At 36.1% G+C, this 20,657-nt stretch overlaps 1 protein-coding gene across 1 annotated transcript; it reads right to left on the reverse strand.

Annotated features, from left to right (window-relative positions):
• Nucleotides 1-266: 266 nt before the first annotated feature.
• Nucleotides 267-18,817, reverse strand: C9orf72 (C9orf72-SMCR8 complex subunit). Its single transcript, XM_060014869.1, has 10 exons — nt 18,333-18,817; nt 17,144-17,203; nt 13,583-13,678; nt 12,799-12,863; nt 11,437-11,509; nt 9,558-9,674; nt 6,455-6,690; nt 4,047-4,104; nt 2,555-2,664; nt 267-2,449 (listed from the first exon to the last, which is right to left on the reverse strand). The coding sequence occupies exons 1-10, from the start codon at nt 18,774-18,776 to the stop codon at nt 2,263-2,265; spliced, it is 1,446 nt and encodes a 481-aa protein (XP_059870852.1). The 5' UTR covers nt 18,777-18,817; the 3' UTR covers nt 267-2,262.
• Nucleotides 18,818-20,657: the final 1,840 nt, after the last annotated feature.

Here is a 20,657-nt window from a genome sequence, read left to right on the forward strand (position 1 = left end):
AAGAGTGACATTCACTGTCTTCCTGTTTGACCTGCAGCACTACAGAGATAGACCATAGAGGTCTCATTTTTAACTTCCAGCATTATATGAAGTTTGGGTTTCTTCTCTGAGAATCTTAGCAATGCAATGAATCAGTCTTCTTCTAGAGAAACCTTTCAACTCAACTATTACATTTATGAATTAATTTTGTTTTCCTGGAGTAAAAGTGTCAATCTTATTTGTTTTTCAGATTAAGGGGTTTAGATTCCTTACACTTTCACTTTCATACTGGACACCTATACTGGGGACCTGGAAGGAATAACTTCAACTTAGATTGTATTAATATTATTATAACAATAATTTAAAAAAAGAATTTACACAAGTATTATCTTATATCTGATATATTAATATAGAAATTAAAAAGTCAAAATGCAGTCCTGGCAGTTAAGCAGACAAAAAAATAAAAAACAAAACAATCAAACCACATATAATTCCAGCATCACACAGAACCTTTAAATATATTTTCTTTCAAAAGAGAAAATCAATTAAAAAAATTGTTTAGATACAACATGACTGTCAGCAGAGCAGGAAGCCAATCAGTCTTTCAATATCATAGCACTGCTTTTCCAAGTAAATAACTGAAAGACACAAAATTTCAAAGATCTTTTATTCAAAATTCTCCATCTAGGAGAAAAGATATATAACAATGTGCACACATGCTTTAATAACTTATTTCACTGTACAACTTGCATCCCATACAATGGTACAATAAATCAGCAAAAGAAAATAATTAGCACTTAAATAATCTATCATGTAAATAGCACTGAATACAGCGTTCAACAAGGTGGAATCTGTACATTTTTTCATGACTGAGCCAGAGCATCTGTCAATCTAGTTGAGTATGTGTCTAAAAATCGAGATGTCTACACCTTTATTAGTGATGTGAAAGGCTATTAGGACCTATGTTGGTTTGGGTTAAATTTGGTGGGCGAGGGCAGAGGGGCTCTATCACTTTTATCCCTTTCTTATAAATACTTTTTCTCTTTAAGTTACTTCCACAGTTTTAAATAAAAATATATTTTATGCTTGTGTATACTATTTTGTCAATACTGTTCTAGCACAGAATTATGTTAATTGGTTATTTTATAGCTAGCAAAATGGTCCAAGCACATTAAGGAAACAAAAGAAATTGACCACTTAGTTCTGCCAAAGTAGCACCTAGTAAAATAGCATGTCAGTAACGTTTCTCCTGCTAGTCCTCCTACGATGCAGGCAAAGAGACGTGGCAACAACTTCAAAAACATGGGCAGAAATTTAAGGAAGAAGATACTATTCTTGTTCCTGAAAAAAAATCTTACTAGTTAGTATTTCTCTATTGCATTTAATAATCTCAGAGTTATAATGACTACTAAATCAAAGGAAGACTATACAAGAGGAAAACAAGATAAAAATGAGAGACTAGTGAAATCTGAACTTCTTCCAAGAGATTATATTTTCCAAGAAAAACAAAAGGCACAGGAGGTATACATTTCAATTTGGCTCAAAAATAATGAAAATTAACTGAAAAACTTGGCAATAACTACTGAAACATAAAATCCAATTCTCTACATTTTCTGTGACAGAGCTCAACAAACAAACAGAAAAACACCCTGATTGTGGTTCACCATAATCGGGACTATACATACTGCCTGACGTTTCTACACAGACTGAATCCCAAGGACTAAGTCTGCAAAGTAGGATCGAACAATTGATTTCAATAAAACATCTGCTTGATCAATATTTTCCTTCTAAAACTTAACCTATGTTCAAGCTAACTTCCTTTTGTGGAACTGAAATGATTTGAATGCTCTAATTTTTAGCTGATTGTAGAAGTATTACAGTAATCCCCCAAACCAAGGAACACCAAGAGATGGAAAGTCAACTAGTATTATATCTGTGAAAGCTAACTCAGATTTCACTTGGATACTTGTAAACCATGAATCATAAGTTTCAAAAAACAGTAGCTGTGGTCAAGTTTATATCCTATATCTTTAAAAGATAGCAATAATATTTATTATAATTGTAAACATACGTCTGTCTCCCAAGAGAGCACATCTAGGAAAAGGTGCATTTATTGTAACTGCACCTAACATCCCCTTACAGGCTTTCTGTGACAACTGCAGTGTAACTATCATTTGCTGAGCAGGACTCTAGGGCATAACCCGAGGGAACCATGTCTCCCAATACCACGGAGCTACTTTACCAGCAATTATGATCGGGACGCAATATTAACAAGTTACACATTTAAAAAGTCATTAGAACATCTCGTTCTTGGACACTAGTATAGAAAGGTCTTCCAAAGATAAAGGAATGGAGGCCTGGTTTAATTTTCTCAGCTAGAGCCATTATTATGTTAAGATCGCCCTCTGCTGTTAAATCAAGGTCTATCTTCAGGTTCCGAAGCGATTTAAAGGGCTTTTTCCCCTTCTGCCTACAAATAATAATAAAAAAGAAATTATAATACAGAAAATGTCCAAAGGGAACAAAACAAAAGCAACGTATGAAGGTTTTTCTTCCATTTAGGAGTCTGACTTACGTATCATCTTCTATATATTTTATTAGTGTCAAGGCTTTTCTGTGAAGGACGAGCAGAAACTGTGCAAGGAAAGTACTCCTGAGAGATAGACCGGGTTTCAAATGAAAGACCTGCAGGATAATGAAGCGTTTTTATAAATAATTTGCCCCGTTCTACTTATACACAGCATGTTTCTGTCTCAGCGCTGACAGTGCCTGGCAGATAACTCACGTTAGAGCAGCTAACCACTTCCACAGATGCGCCCTGACACACAGGAGGAGGTGGAGGTACGGGTCTAGGAGTGATCTAACAGTTCTGTTTATCTTTAAGAATTGACTCAAATTTTTCCTTCTGCCTTACACTATATTCGTGTTCATTTTATTTATTATTAAAAATCATGATATAAGTTACTTCTAGCTGTGTTAAGTTTTCTCTGCCCACATCTTCAAATAAAATTGGAGCTACCAGAGGTGAGCCATGCTTAGACTATGGGGTTTTTAAAATTTATTTATTTATTTATTTATTTTTGGCTGTGTTGGGTCTTTGTTGCTGTGCGCGGGCTTTCTCTAGTTGCGGTGAGCGGGGGGTACTCTTCGTTGCGGTGCTCGGGCTTCTCATCGTGGTGGCTTGTCTTTGTTGCGGAGCATGGGCTCTAGGTGCGCGGGATTCAGTAGTTGCGGCTCGCGGGCTCTAGAGTGCAGGCTCAGTAGTTGTGGCGCACGGGCTTAGTTGCTCCACGGCATGTGGGATCTTCCTGGACCAGGGCTCGAACCCATGTCCCCTGTGTTGGCAGGCGAATTCTTTACCACTGCGCCACCAGGAAAGTCCTAGACTATGGTTTTGAGATATTCATATTTTTCTATTCTGGGGGGGTGGGGGTACATGTGTAGTGGTAGAAGGATTTTATTTCTGCTTGGGAAGCATGGAATTACATGACTTGGAATTATCCTTGAACTTTGCAATATGTCACAGACCACAGACCTGGATCCAAAATTCCTAGTCAACCTAACGATTATGTTATTTCAAAGCTACATCTATGACACTATTTCTTGGCCTGATCCCCAGAAAGATAATTATGACAAATCTCTGTTACCTTAAGAAATAAGACCCATATAATCTAAAATTTTCTTCAAAATCTAGACTTTTTTCAAAGGAATGAGACAATAAAGATGCTATCATGTAAATAAGTTTTAAAGACATTTTTTGCTCAATTAAGGCAAATAAACATTTGTACAATATCCCCCTTACCAAAAGAAAACACCCTTGGGTTATAAGTTAGTGCTTAGAATTAAAACATTTATTATTTGAACTGGGGGATGCTGCATCTTTAATTGTTAATATACAGGCTACTCCCCTCTAACAATTCAGAAGAAAAATAATTTTGACACTTTAGAAAGATCAGAGACTCTACAAAAGGACTTAATTCTAAATTATATTATAGGCAGTGTGGGATATATTGAAAAAGAAAACATGTCATACCATTCACTCTGACAATCTCAGGTTTAACATTTACCTGATCCAGGAAGGCTTTTACTAGAGTGTCTCTGTGTAAGACATCTTGAAAAATATTCCTATGAAGAAAACAGGACAAATGTTGAAATGATTTCCACAACCTCTCACACCAGCCAATAAATTAAATTCTTAGAAGTGGGATTATAAACATATTTATAAGAATTAGATATATATATTTGAAAATATAAAATACATACTCATTTTAACTCAAGGATACATTTGTCTATTACTGGAGTTTGTCAGGCCACAAAGTAATTATTTTCTCTTAAATAGTATAAGCGGTCCCAGGAAGGGTATGTATGTATCTATCATACACATTATAAAAAAATACCAATTGCCTTAGGCAATTAATAAATATAATTACCAATTCCTGCCATCTCAAAAATATAGAACAGCAACAAAAATAAACACATACCACTACCACCAAAAACCAAAACAAAAGGTTAACTTCACATACTAATAACTTCGAATAAGCAGTTTAGGAAGAAAAAAAGGTAGGAGGACGAATGCTGGGAAACATTCAGGTGGGATTAAGGAACACACACAGATGGTTATCTGCAACGTCTTGATCACTGGGTTTGTATCCACAAGCCCATCATCTGGCAAGTGACATGAACCAGCTACCTAAGAAAATGTTAGCTACACTGGCAATGAGCAGAGTAAGAAGTTAAGTTGTAATTCACAGTGGAGATAATGTTTATCTACCACACAACCTAGGATATAGTAGGTTCTTGAAAAAGACTGTCCCTTTCCCAACCCTCTTTGATCTTTTCTCTTCTTCCTTCCCTTTCCTTGCCTTCTACTTCCCTAAGGAATTTACTGGGATGCTAGGTTATACTCAAGTCAGAGGGTAATATAACATTTACTAAGGTAAGTAATTTTTAGCTGAAAAGAAAGACTGAAAATAGCAGGGATCATCATATAACTGACAGGAGTAGCAGGGAGGGAGGTGTGTGCGCAGAGGTAATAGGAAAGTACCTAAAATTTCCTAGTTTTAGCAGATGGGTGTTCCCTACTACAGAAGAAGGAAACTCAGAAGGGGGAAAAATCAGCATTTCACAATTACTGGCTGTCCAACTGGTGGCCAGTGTGGGCACTGACAACAACCTTTCTCTGGCTTTGGAGAGAGAATTCAGCTATTTAAGTCTAGTGTTCTGAATATATCTGTTTCATAAATTGCTTGTATTGGTCATATGTGAATTAGGTGAAGCAAAGTGTTAAAAAATTCCCCCAAAAGCGCTCTCCAGGAGCCCACCAAAAAATAGAAAAAAAAAAACCCCAAACACTTTAGGAAAGAAGAAATGCTTGAAGGATCAGATTAATTTTGAGAATTTTGGCACGTGTGCCAAAATTACCTATATGTGAAAACTTCGGGACCTGAAATTCTTATTGTTTTGTTTTCTAAACCAATTCCCCTACATCTTTCAAAGGACTCAACAAGAACACCAGAGAGCTGGGAAAAGCTGGGTCCTAATGAAGCCATCTTTCTGCACCTAGAGACACACGAGGCTGGGGATTCCTTGGACATGGTGTTTCCTTACTATGCTTTTGGGCAACACCTTCTGTCTGACTATTGGTGCTTCACATGTCTGTTGCCTCAGCTCAAAAGTTTTCTTCAAGACACAGGACAGGGTTGCTTGCTCCAATTTTACTGCTGCCTTATACACTCAAACCTGGATTATACTAGTTAACATTTATTGAGCACATTCTATGTGCCAGGCATTTTAAACTGATTAAAGAGAACCATGATAGTATACTACAATTTCTTTTCCTGATTTCAGAACAACATTTAAGTGTTTTATAATTCAGATTTATCATCTTTTTTTTTTCTAGTTGAGTCCACATTCAACATATTATCATTACTTTTTTTCTTGTTAATTTACTGATCAGACTTTATGGTAAGAAATGAATAACACAATATAAAATGCAAAGTAAAAGAATGCTCTATTAATATATTTTGACAGTTTTGCCATATTTTATATTTATATATCAAGGAAAAACAGACTTAGAATTACCTCTTTAGTTAATAAGTTTCAGTTAATCAGCCTTTTATGACTCTTACACACTAGTCTATAAGCAATGTAAGGAGCTGGGGCTGTCTGGCTGGCCACTATTAACCTTAGCACCAAGTACTGCGCCTAGGGGCTCAATATACATTTGTTAAATAAATACTTAAATACTTATTTTTAAGGACTAATCTAACCTATCTTATGGGAAACACAATTATATTAAGAAAAGCTGACATTTAAGAAAAAACGCTTGATTAACCAAATACTTCTTCCAGTATAATTCTCCTAGTAATGTTTCTTTCCTTTTAAGCAACAAATTGTTTGTTTTCTTTCTACTCATAAAAGATACAGTTTCCTAATATTGCTTAATGACAATATCAAAAAGCAAGGCACGACATACAAATCAGGAGTGAAGCTTTCGTCCGTGTAGATGATGGTATCCTGAGCCATGTCTTCTTCTGAAGTGGCTCTCCAGAATGCTGCCAGCTCTGATCTCATGTATCTACGCTGATTATAAATATGTTCGTGACAGGGTGGCATCTGCTTGACGGTGTTGACGTCCACATCTATGTGTGTGGTGGGATAGGGCGCGTACATGACTTGCCGGAAGGGAAGCACAAAGCTTCCAGTTGAATCCTGTTATAAACGAAAAGAAAATTTACTGAGAGAGGAACCAAGATGGCGGAGTAGAAGGATGTGCTCTCACTCCCTCTTGCGACAACACCGGAATCACAACTAACTGCTGGACAATCATCGACAGGAAGACACTGGAACTCATCAAAAAGGATACCCACATCCAAAGACAAAGGAGAAGCCACAATGTGACAGTAGGAGGGACGCAATCACAGTAAAATCAAATCCCGTAACTGCTGGGTGGGTGACTCACAGACCGGAGAACACTTAGACCACAGAAGTCCACCCACTGGAGTGAAGGTTCTGAGCCCCACGTCAGGCTTCCCAACCTGGGGGTCTGGCAACGGGAGGAGGAATTCCTAGAGAATCAGACTTTGAAGCCTACTGGGATTGATTGCAGGACTTTGACAGAACTGGGGGAAACAGAGACTGCACTCTTGGAGGGCACCCACAAAGTAGTGTGCACATCAGGACCGAGGGGTAAGGAGCAGTGACCCCAGGGGAGACTGAACCGGACCTACCTGTTAGTGTTGGAGGGTCTCCTGCAGAGGTGGGGGGTGGCTGTGGCTCACCGTGGGAACAAGGACACTGGGAACAGAAGTTCTGGGAAGTACTCCTTGGCGTGAGCCCTCCCAGAGTCTGCCATTAGCCCCACCAAAGAGCCCAGGTAGGCTCCAGTGTTGGGTTGCCTCAGGCCAAACAACCAACAGGGAGGGAACCCAGCCCCTCAGCAGTCCGGTGGATTAAAGTTTTACTGAGTTCTGCCCACCAGAGCAACAGTCAGCTCTACCCACCACCAGTCCTTCCCATCAAGCCTCTTAGATAGCCTCATCCACCAGAGGGTACACAGCAGAAGCAAGAAGAACTACAGTCCTGCAGCCTGTGGAACAAAAACCACATTCACAGAAAGACAGACAAGATGAAAAGGCAGAGGGCTATGTACCAGATGAAGGAATAAGATAAAACCTCAGAAAAAGAAAATTTACTGTCTTTTACGCCAAAAGGTACGAAGAGCTATCTTTTAATTAAAAAAAAAACAACTGGCTTTAACTTAGCAAATACAGCTCTAGAAATTTATCCTGGACAATGAATCATGATTGTGTGCCAAATTCCAGTGATGTGTGTGTTACAGCACTGGGTTAGATAGTAAAACGCCAGAAACAACCTAAGTATCCAAAAGAGAAGTGATATAAAAATGTTTTATTGTTTAGCTGCTAAAAATTAAGTTGCCAATGTTTATGTGTTCCTATTGAAAGATGTTCACAATACAGTGTGAAAAAGGAAGTTAAAACATGCGGAGTATAATCTAATTTTTTTGGGGGGAGGGGAAGATATGAAAAAAACACTAACAGAAGAAAAAAAGACCAGAAAGATATATGCCAAATATTAACAGGGGTTATTCATTGGATTATGAGATTACAAGTGACTTTTTACATTCTTCTTGATTATCCATATATTCTGTTAAGTCTCAATGAATATGTATTTTTACAGTAAGTAAAAAATGTACTTCTTTCCAGGTATAGTCACTTGGGTAGCCAGCTGCCATATAACAAGTACCTATTGTTATAATGTCAAAGTATTCTCTGGGAAGCTATACAATTTAAACTTGCGTGGAAAACTCTTAACAAATATTTTTTCATTAAATTATAGTTTCAAGTTTTCCACTATGCATTTGGTATAGGTCCCTTTTAGGGATAAAATTATACAATAAATGAGATGATGCTGAGGAAATAAAAGTACTAAGTACCTTATTATGCCTTTGATAGGAGAAGTTCTAATTTTCAGATTTGTACAATTCAAATCAAAAATGAGTTCCCTTTAAGTAGTTTCTGTATTTAAACAACACTATTATTCTCGGCTCAGAGCACGCACATTATTGAAAATGTAAAAGCTGAAAATAATTTTTATTTGCAACAATTTTTAGGATTTTTTTCTTTCATTTTACTATGCCTATATCCTCAAGAAAGCATTCACTCTGAGAGACTCACATAGCCATTAGGAAATCTACTTCTTCGCACCTTTGACTATAATTGAAACATCAATAACAGATTCAATAAAGTGAAGAACAATTCCCCATAATTATTGAAAATAATTGCTAATTTATCTGTTTTGCTCCTTGAAGAGCAGACTCAAGTAAATAAAGGAAAAATATAATTTTTTCTTTTGCATATATGTGTGTGTATACACACACACACCCCTACATACATCCAGGAATTGCTTGAGTCCTGTACACTGTTTCAAGATAGGAAGCAGCTTAACATTTTTTTCAATAAATGAATATGGTACCTTAAACATAAAATGGTAACACAAAAATTCAAATCCGTTCAGTAAAAAATGAAATGTTCCCATTTAGTTATGGAACCTGATTCAAGCACATATTAAAAAAAAAAAATCCTGAGGCCAGACAGGCAGCTACAGGAAACCAGAGAGAAACACAAAGAAAGCTATTCTGTGATGTTTCACAGATACTAACTATAAATTCATATGACATATACTCCATGTTCAGACCTGTGTAAAGGAAGTCAGCTCCTTGGCATATAAACATGAGACACATTAAATGCTAATGTTCAAAATATATGTATAAAGATTCTCAAAAATGATTTAAAAAAATTGGGTTCGGGCTTCCCTGGTGGCGCAGTGGTTGAGAGTTCGCCTGCCGATGCAGGGGACACGGGTTCGTGCCCCGGTCCGGGAAGATCCCACATGCCGCGGAGCGGCTAGGCCCGTGAGCCATGGCCGCTGAGCCTGCGCGTCCGGAGACTGTTGCTCCGCAACGGGAGAGGCCACAACAGTGAGAGGCCCGCGTACCGCAAAAACAAAACAAAACAAAACAAAAAATTGGGTTCACCCGTGATAAATGGAAACTATACCTTTAGTAGGCCTTGTACAAAGAGCCCTGACTCGTATTTAAATGATGATTCTGCTTCACATAATCTGGAGCATTTTCTCTCTGCTGGAGTCAGAAAAAGGCATAATGTTCTTACTATCTGTAAGTGAAAATATTTTAGCATTAAAATATGAAGTAAAAAGGTCACTGGTTTGCTTATGAAAGAGATCTGAATAGAAATTTCAATTGTTATTGTCAATAAAATCTATTCTGAGAAATAAGTATTCCACAGTCACCTGGAATAGTCTATGGGATATCACACTTGTTGCTTAAAATAGGTATTCTGTGGTCAAGTAAGTTTGGGAAATGTTAGTAAATTTATTGTATGGTATCTCAAAACCTTTAACATTTGAATACATATTGTGACTCTCCAGGTGACTGAAACAATATGCAGACTTTTTCAAACTTACTTGACCATGGAACCCTTATTCCTAATCTTATATTAGGAAATAATGACCTAATATAATTATTGATTGTATCTCCACCCAGCAACAAGTGTATTTCAAACAAGTAAACCGTTTGGACGAGAAAACTAAATGCAGTTAAATCAAGGAGAATTATGGCTTCTGTTAATAGTTCTATATGTAAAATCCCATTACAATGAATATCTAAGTGTCTAACTCCTTCAACAGAATGAGAATTAATTCTTTCAAATTTAATTTAAAACAAGCAAGCCATTGGTTGGGGATTAGAAACCTGTCATTCTAACAGGATTTGATCATAGTTCTATTAGGAAAAATAAAAAGCCATCTAACTACCTTGGAATTCAGACTATATTCAGAGTTTTTATATTAGAACAGTGGTTTTCAAACTAGTGATGGCAACCTTTTCTTAAATTAAAAAGAGAAAAGATAAAAGAGAAGTTATTAAGCTAGAAGAGGATGTGGGATGAGAAAAATGTTTGAAAAACAGAGCCCCAACCATAGAGGCTTTCTCCCTCCAAGAAGCAACTGGGAAGGCCCTGTGGAACCTGAAGGCTTTGGAGGACACAAATTGAAAGCTACCTTCCTTGGGTAACAGAAATAATAATAAGTCACTAGATGCAATATAATAACAGAGGTAAGCTAACCTGTCATAAATGGTTGTACCAGAAATATAATTTTGGTAAATCAAGGGTCAAGTAATTATACAGGGTAGCTTATTATATTACAGAAAAAAATTATAAATATATTTGTCAAGCAAATAATCATTCCTAATATATTTCCTGTGTAAAACTTAGAAAAATTAGGTTTGCTTAAATTGATAGATATGTGCACTTTTCTCTCTCTAATTAATCATCAGTGAAGAAAAGTACAAAATTCCTTAGTTTATTACCTAATGCTTGGAAAGGTAACTGTTCATTAATTATTTATTAACTCATATAGCACTAAAACAAATGGTCACAAATGTTACTGAATAAGATATAACCTCCATCGATCACTTAATAGCAATAGGTCCCTAAAAGGAATAGATTTAGGGGGAAAAGCAAGATAGTGAAATCAAGATGAATGATCAGATACCATTTCTTTGTAATTAGTACCAAAAGTACATGGCTATCTTCACATTTATTAAAGATAACATTAGGAAATAGAAGACAAATATTTTTAAAAACATCTGACCTTAAAATATTCTCAAAACCATTTATACAGTACTGAGACAAGTATTTATGAATTACCACAATGAAACTGATAAATGACTTCCTATTCAAACAGTTTACTTTAAACTCATTTTTGCCACAGGGTGTCACAGTAATTTGGTCAGATTATATTGCCTCCTTATACTATTAGATCATCTTGATGGCAACCTAACCTTTAAATTACAATCCATAATATGTTAGCAGTTTTAAAAAGTCAGATCGTTTGCTGGTTTATAAAATAAATTACCTTATTTACTTTCTCCGCACTGCTACCTACTACGACAGAACAGCCACACGTCTGCAAGTGGGAGCTGATGGCACTATAAATTGAAAAAAAAAAAAAAAAAAAGATTAAAGACACTGACTGTAAAACAATTTCACAAACTAAAAAAAAAAAAATAAAGTGAGCTTCAAATAACTCTGAATAGCTTTACATGATGAACACCAAAACTCTGATTATAATGTCACCTTTTATTTCTATAGTACTTTGCATTTTCCACCACATGCCTCTCACAGATTCTATTTGAACCTTAAAACAATGCAGTTAGTAAAATATTACCATTTTATCGTGGAAGAAACTGAGGTGTAGAGAGGTTAAGTGGTTAATTTAAAGTCAAATGGGATTAAAAATAACATGAATGGCTGACACTGATCAGAATCAGGACTAAAGAGCTCCTGATTCAAGCCATGTAAGGCCTGGAGATTAAACAAACTCACACCTCTAAGACTCCATCATGAACCTAAAGGAGAAGACTGTAGACATAAAAGCAAACACTTTATCCTTTCACTCCTTATTTTTTAAAATAAAATTTTGTGATAATCTGTAATTGTAAAGAAACACTCAAGTAGGAGATGAGATTATACATGTAGACGCAGTACTCAGTTAAGGGACTTAGCACATAGGCACTCAATAAATACTGGCTATTATTATTGTTATTATCATTTTCTTAGAAGAAATATAAATAGAAAATGTAAGCTATTAGCTATTATTATGTGCTTATATGTGCCATGCACTGTTTTAAATGCTTAATATGATTTATCTCACTCAAGGCTTACAACAATCCTATGAAGTAGGTACTACTAATATTCCCATTTTATAAATGAGGTAATGGAGGAACAGAGTTCAGGTGGCTTGCCCAGGGTTACACAGCAGTAAGCCAGGAAGTCTGGTTTTAGAGCTCACACTTTTAAGCACTGAAATCTGTTGTAAAATGGAAAGGATCAGTACAAATATGAATAATTTTCTTTTCTAGGCCGAAATAAGTCTATCCACAATGCAACTTAATTCGAAAGGATTCTTAGTTTCAGCTCTAATGAGAAGAAAAACAAGAAACCGGAACCAAACAAGGGTCCAAGAATTCTTGCCTGAGTACTACGGAAATTCAACTTCTTTAAATATTAAATACAGTAACATCAAATATATCATAGGCATGTGATAAGTAAAGAAGTAACACAAAACTAAGCAATAGTTCAAATACGCATTTTTGACCCTAGAATAATGAAGGTAGGCATTCTGTTATTATTTTCTTCCTTCCCAATTTTGTCACAGGTGAGCGTAAGATGTGCATCTGCTTCACCCAGCTTTTACAAAAAGAAACAAAATTCTTACTTGAGAAGAAAGCCTTCATGACAACTGTCACCAATATCATCATCATTGAGAACTGTATCAGCTATCTAAAATGAACCAAAAAAAAAAAAATTTATTCTGGCTGTAACAAAACGCTGAAATAACACTTTTAATAGACAAGTTTTCTGAAGTCTAGGCTCAATATAACACACTGCCCTCATTTCTGAGCATCACAAATCCCCATAAAACAATCTGCATGCATCACTATAAACTTGCAGAACAAATGATGTGAAAGCTGGTCAGACAGCTTAAGCAACAATGTTTACAAGAACAATTTCCTCTTCTGAGCTGTCACAATCAGGAGACACATCTTAATTACCAAGTCAGGGAGCAACAAAAATAGTTCCCTAAAGATTTCTCTATACATGCATAGTGTGTAATTTCTAATGTCCTCAACAAATGAATGATTAAGGAAATCAGATTAGTGAAGGTGAGTGAACTTCCATTAACTGCCAGTGATTCGCACACTGCTTTGTTACAAAAAGTACTGCATTAAATACTGACTGATTCTCTAAGGTCTGAAATTCTCCCGCTTAGGAAATGCAAAAGTGGAGAAATTAACTTCATGAATTTAATTTTATCATATTACCATTACCGACCAAAAAGCCTCTGGCCATAAAATTCGGGATTTTAAGTGTGTTTGTTAAAGTGGCTAATAATTCATATGAACAGTATATATGACAAAAAAATGTATATTACTAAAATTAGAATATTACTAATACACATCATAGTAATATCCTATTTAACGTTACAAGTGAGAACTTACATCTATTTCTTCAGGGACACTGTGGGATTTCATAGATGAGAGCAGTTCCATGACAGGAATTACCTCTCCAGTAAGCATTGGAATAATACTCTGACCCTGCATAAAAAAGTAAAATGACGTGAAGAAAAATCACACAATATAGGATAAAGTGGGCAATAAAAAACTGAAAGCAAAGAATAACACCCTTTGATAGAAATACTTGATAACTTGTTCAAACAGCCCCAAACAAGTCTACTACTCCAAAATATTTCTATTTCTAAAGGATTTACATGCTGTTTAAAACTCCTTTTCATTCTTCCAGGAATAATTTTCTTTTTTTCTCTTTTTTTTTGGCTGCACCATGCGACATGTGGGATCTTAGTTCCCCAACCAGGGATCGAACCCATACCCCCTGCATTGGGAGAACGAAGACTTTTTTGTTGTTGTTAATTAAATATCTTTATTACGGGAAAGTTTCCCATATCCCATAGTATGCCTAGAATATGTTACTCATTAAAAGTATACAGTTTTTTTTTTTTTTTTTTTATTGGGGCTACAGTTGTTTTGCAATGTTGTGGGAGCATGGAGTCTTAACCACTGAATCGCCAGGGAAATCCCAGGAATAATTTTCTTTAGTCAGAATGGAATCATTGGTTTATCATTTACACAAAATAATTAAATCACCACACCAAATTTAGAAAGGTTCTCCTTTGAAATTTTGAGATATAAGAACTTTTGTTAATCAAAGGTCACTGATGCATTTTATATTAAAAATAAGGAAAGCCAAGCATAAAAAGGCTTTGAAATCCTCAGCAGATAACTCAGTAGTAAAGTGTGAATCAATACTCAATCTCAGGACTTCCATGGTGGTCCAGTGGTTGGGATTTCGCCTTCCAATGCAGGGGGTGCAGGTTCGATCCCTGGTCACGGAGCGAGGATCCCACATGCCTCGCGGCCAAAAAACCAAAACATAAAACAGAAGCAGTGTTGTAACAAATTCAATAAAGACTTTAAAATTGGTCCACATCAAAAAAAAAAAAATCTAAAAAAAACCCCTCAATCTCTACATTCATAATAAGGTATAATCTACCCAAATGCAAATCAAAGTCATAACATATATTTTTAAGAATCAATAAGGCAGACAAATTTCCTTCAGTGTTCTTTCAAGGTAATGCTACTACTTATTACATCTCAAAGATGTAATTTTAAAACCTGCAGTTTCTAGAATGAAGTTGAAAATTCAGTACAGAACACCACACACATAAAGTGTCTCAAATACGGGTGCTCCCTCATTTATTCACTGCCACCACCACTCCCCCAAAATGTTTTGCCCATCCTGAATATGTAAACTTTTAGAGGCAGATGAAATTGTCATATGTCTATCAATCTTTAGCTACGCATGTTTTAAAATCACCTATTATTTAAGATCTAACAATAAAACTTTACCCCTCATTCACGTTTTATGAAATGATTATATTCAAACTCTTTACATGCATATTCAAATTAGAACCTCTGTCATCCTTGCAGTCAGTCCATTTTTTGAGTGACCAAACCTAGTTTTCAGAGCCCCTTATCATATAAGTTGCTTCAGAATTTAAATGTGATGCTGTCTCTGGAAATTTTATCCTAATAGGCCCCCTTGCATCACACAGGAGGTTTTATTATTTAAAAAAAAAAAAAATCCATCCCTGTAGTAACTTACAAACATAAAACCACTCATTGTTTTTGCTTTTCAAAGTGATTTTTTAAATGTCTGCTTACAATTACAACAATCGACACATGCAATTCAAGAAGATTAATAACTGAAGCTGCGTTAAATTTGCTTCCTTGTAAAATGATTTTACCAGATGACAGCTATAAGCATCTACAACTAGCACTGATTAAAGTTGTTTTAGACTAAGTATCCTCCTCAAACAGTATTTATTGTTCAAAATAAAGTCACTGCAAGCACATGATATGAGATTTGCAAGAACTCGATTATCAGGTGACTCCTCCTTTTCAGAAAGGATAGTTATGGGAAAATACCTCCCCTTAGGTGTAGGCATATATAGTATGTCATACACAGCATCTCAGACATTTATCATCATAAGCAAATGGCTATGCGCATTGAAGCTTAACAACAATGACAAATCCTAGACGGCTGAACACAGAAGAGGCTCTAAAAGAAAATGCTTCCAGTTATTTCCTCCTTGGACTTCTCTAACTTGAACTTTTCAGCAGGTAAACGTTTCCCCTTTAAAAACCTCCAGTTTGTCCAAGTATACTTTCCTCTTGACATAGAAGGGATAGGATAACATTTTCAAGAAAAGCCCTTAAATGAGAAATAAACCTAAATGTTAATAGTGGTCAACTTTATAAGTACAGGTTTCTGGTTTGAAAAAAAATCCCAGAAAAAGTAGAATTTTACTGGGTCTTAAATTTCGTTATTTTCAGATAACTCTACTAGTTACTCCGTAACTAGCAGGTACATCTAGAAGTTGGTGAAATTCATCCCATTCCTTGGCACCCTGCTTACTGACCAGCAAGCAAAGGCTGGGCTTCTCTGAGTAAAGGGAAACATTTCCTTGTAAGTCTTAGAACTTGCCCCATAATTACCTCCTTCTGACTTTTGTAAAAGTTATTTACAAAAGTACAAACTTAACAATTTTGTAAAGAAGATCATTTTATAGGGTTTTGTATTTCCCTTGTTCATGTTCCTGTATTTTGACAAACTTTTAGAAAAAGTTATTGTTTAAAATATCATTTGTCTCAGGCAGGCTAAAGAGAACCAGGGAGAAGGCTTGTTTAGACTGGAGTTTTAACAGAGGAGCAAGGAGGGTGGCCAGAAGCAATGAAAGTAAAAGCAAAGAACACTTTTTCCTTTGGGGATTCGCCTTCCAAACGCCTCTGCCCTAGGCTGAAATGTTTGCAATTAATTTCCATAAGGGAAGCCATACCCTTGCAATCATGCTTCTCAAACCCTGGTGCCTGCTCCCTAAGGATGTTCAAAACCATGGGATAAACACAGCATGTTTTCCTGGAGACTTGATACCACTGGAAGCCCAAGTGGTAAGAAGGTGAGGAATATCACCGGCAAACTGTAATATTAAAGCAAAAAGATATATCACGGAATACAATGAGTTTTAAAGATACAACACGAGACTTCAAAGAAATATTATGCTTAGAGCTGTGTCTGTACCCCCAGATACTTTAGGGGCACTCACTCTCCTGTTACAACTACTTCTGCGGAAATGTTTGAGAAGGAATACCTTAAAAAAAAAATAAAACTCATATAGAATTTTAAATTTTTACTATGAACAAGTTATCCAAAACTTATCCCATGCAAACAGAAAAAAAGGGAAGCAAAATATTAATTTGTGGATGCAATTATTATTATCCTTTACTTATTTAACTCTTCAGGTCTAAGATATGGAAATTTTCATCCAGTTTATTCCATTTATCTCCATAAAGATTCTGTTCGTGCTCAGGCTCACTCTGTCAAACTAGTATGTCTTCAAGGCCTTAACAGAAGCAGCCCTTAGCTTTATACAGACATATGTAGTGGGTTTGGCAGTGTCTTGTAATATGCAATCTGCACCTTACCTGATCTTCCATTCTCTCTGTGCCTTCCAAGATGATCTTCTGGACATTTTCTTGCCTTTCCTGAGAGAGAGAAAATTCATTAAAATAAAAAAAAAACACAACATTTTGATACTTGTTTATTTTTCACAATACAGTTAAATGGCAGACATCTTCTTGGGTAATTTAGTTCATGGTAACAACATGTTCCACTTTAGGGCAAAAAAAAAAAGGGGGGGGGGATTAACCCAACAAATCCATGCTCTCACAGACAATACGAAATAAAATAAAAACACCCTTTTTATCTGCAGTTAAAAACAGATAATGTGACAGAAAGAGTCAATGTAACATCTGTGTAGTTTCACAAAGGAAACTGATGATTTGTACTTTTCAAATTAGATAAGATCCAGACAAATCTAGTGACTATACAGCTTCCAGATTTTAAATGATTTTCATAAGCACGTGAGAAGAAAGGAGGCAAGCCTGCAAACACAGTAAAAAAAACTCTTCTTTTAAAAGATACTATTTTTCCTTACTATTTGGTAAAAGCCTTATAAAATCAGTAAGGCGTTAGTGGACTTCCATGTTAGTATCAAACTGCAAAGCAGAAAGGAGAATTAAATTTGTTCTTCTCATCTGCCAAAATTACAGTATATGGAAATATAATTATCATTATATATTAAACTATAAGATTAGGGGACAACAATGATTTCCTCTACCTCAATCTACAAAATTAAAAGGAATATCTCCTGAAAACCACTTGGTCCAACGTCTTCATTTTACAAATTGGGAACTTGGCAAAGAAATTAAAGGGACCAAAGGTTATTTGGGCAAAGGCTTATGAAACTATTGTTCTGAACTGCTTACGCCCACACAGTGGTAAGCGAAAGACAGGGTCATGCAATGCAGAAACAAAAAGCTTTTAGAGTCAAAGGCTCCCAAGACAAATCCAGACTCTAAAACTTATGTTTCCTTATTTCTCTAAGCTTTGGCTTTCTATTTACAATGTGAAGCTATCATCTCCTACTTTGCAGAGTTAGAAGACCACAGACATCAGCCTAAGATCTACCGGTACCTAATAGGGTAGAAGCAAATAACAGCTCCTGTTTGAACTTAATTGCATATAATTTCTAAAAATTAGATAAAAATGTATCAGGAGGTAAACTTTCAGTAGCTAGGTTGGCATGCTTAATACGCTTCCAAACCCACTCACCTTGTGCATCCATATCCTTCCCTTCCGGATAATGTGTGTTAATCTATCCACACACACTCTGTGAAGTGGGAGATAGAAACTCAGCTCCGTCTGGGGAAGTATAATTGATAGTCCATAGGTGCTCCTATCCCCATTCCAGTTTCCATCGAAGATTAATGACACAATAATTACTCCTTTTTCAGACAAGACAAAAAACTTTACGTCTATCGCCCCACTCTCTGCATTTCGAAGGATTTCTCCATTGAGGGTATGGTTGGCAAGAAAAGTTATTTCTCCATCGCTTAGAAGTAACTGTTCTGTCTTTGGAGCCCAGATGTGCCTTACTCTAGGACCAAGAATATTGTCCCAGTAAGCAAAGGTTGCTGCTAATAAAGGGGATTCACCACTTAAAGCAATCTCTGTCTTGGCAACAGCTGGAGAAGGTGGTGGACAGAGAGTCGACATCACTGCATCCCAACTGTCACATTATCCAAAAGCTCCAAGGTTATCTAAACAATGACAAACAAAATGAGTGATTAGGTTCAGCGATTTTAAGCCATCCACCAAAAACGCATATTTTGGGACTGACATATACACACTACTATATATAAAATAGATAACTAATAAGAACCTACTGTATAGCACAGGGAACTCTACTCAATACTCTGTAATGACCTATATGGGAAGAGAATCTAAAAAAGAGTGGATATATGTATATGTATAACTGGTTCACTTTGCTGTACAGCAGAAACACAACATTGTAAACCAATTTTACGAAGAAATAAAGGGCATTCTAAGGTCAAAAAAACCCCAAACCCTCAAATGATTTACGTATATGTGGTTTTCTCCTCTTCAGTCAAAACGATTTGGAAGCACGTCTCCTACACGAAAGAGACATTAAACTAGCATGGCAGGTGCATATGAAGTGTTTGCGATATGATGATAATGTACTACCATACATAGTAACATGCCACTTATATTCAGGGCATACACTTAGAAATCCAAAATAATAATGGCCTTAAAAAAAGCCTCTGAACATTAACATAAAATATTATATACTAAAGCTCATAGAACAGATCCTCACTGTTTCTAAATATCCAGCCTATATGCAATTCTAATATGATTGGATATTTGTTTCCTAAACCATAGGAACTAAAGAGAAACAAATTGAGAAAGGGAGGGCTCAGCTAGAGACCATGACACTTCTTGTGGGCTGAACTATGTCCCCCCAAAATATATGCTCAAGTCCTAATAACCCCCTGTATCTGTGAATGTGACCTTATTTGGAAATAGGTGTAATCACGTTAAGATGGGGTCCTAATCCAATGGCTGGTGTCATTACAAGGAGAAAGATTTGGAGACACACAGACAGGGAAAACAGGGCCATGTGAAGACGAAGGCAGAAACTGGAGTGATGCAGCAACAAGCCATTAAAGTAATGTGAAGGATCGCTGGTAACTATCAGAAGCTAAGATGAGGCAAAGAACGATTCTTCCGTGGAAACTTTAGAGGAGCATGCCCTTGCCAACACCTTATTTCAGACTTCTAGCTTTCAGAACAGAGAGAGAATACATTTTCCTCATTTTTACATCACACAGTTCGTGGCACTTTACTACAGCAGTCCACACCTGACAGGAGAAAACCTTAAAAGCTGCTAAGAAAAGGAAAAAAAAAAAAAAAAAGGCAAAAGCTTGCAAGAATACAACAATCTAGAACCATAAGAGAAAATAAGCAAAAAGTCCTCAATGCACTCAATGATGCTCTTTGGGTAAAGCCCAATACTGGTGTTTAAAATGACAGATAAATACATTTAATATGCTATTCAAGACAGCAGCGTAGCCTTTTATCATTGCAAAGAGAGTTATACTAAACGGGTAAAAAAGCTTTAGTTATTTAAAACATGTAGAGAACTAAATGATTGGATGGGCCCGGTCAACCTTTCAATCTACTGAGAAAACAGAGAAGAGGAACTGCCCAAGGTCACCAAGCCAGGCTGGAATCCAGGTCTCTTGTATATCTTAACCCACCCCATTGTATCACTCTGAAAGTGTACATTCAATGTGATGTTAATGTAAAATGAATCATTCCTGCCTAGTGTTAAAATTGAATACCTATGCATATTCAATACCAATTTCATTTAAACAAGTCTAAAATTGTGGAATCTATTCGTCATATAGTGGTAAAGGATAGTAGTTAATAATAGGTGAACTATGATATATCTATCTTTGCCTGTATGCTTGCTTTGGGAATTAACATTTTATCTGTAACTAAATTCATGTCAAAGTAAACCATTTTACTTAAAATAAAGAATTTGATCTACATCTTGTCAGGAGAGTTCAGAGACTG

This window comes from Delphinus delphis, chromosome 6, assembly GCF_949987515.2.
Source record: "Delphinus delphis chromosome 6, mDelDel1.2, whole genome shotgun sequence".
NCBI classification, from domain to species: domain Eukaryota; kingdom Metazoa; phylum Chordata; class Mammalia; order Artiodactyla; family Delphinidae; genus Delphinus; species Delphinus delphis.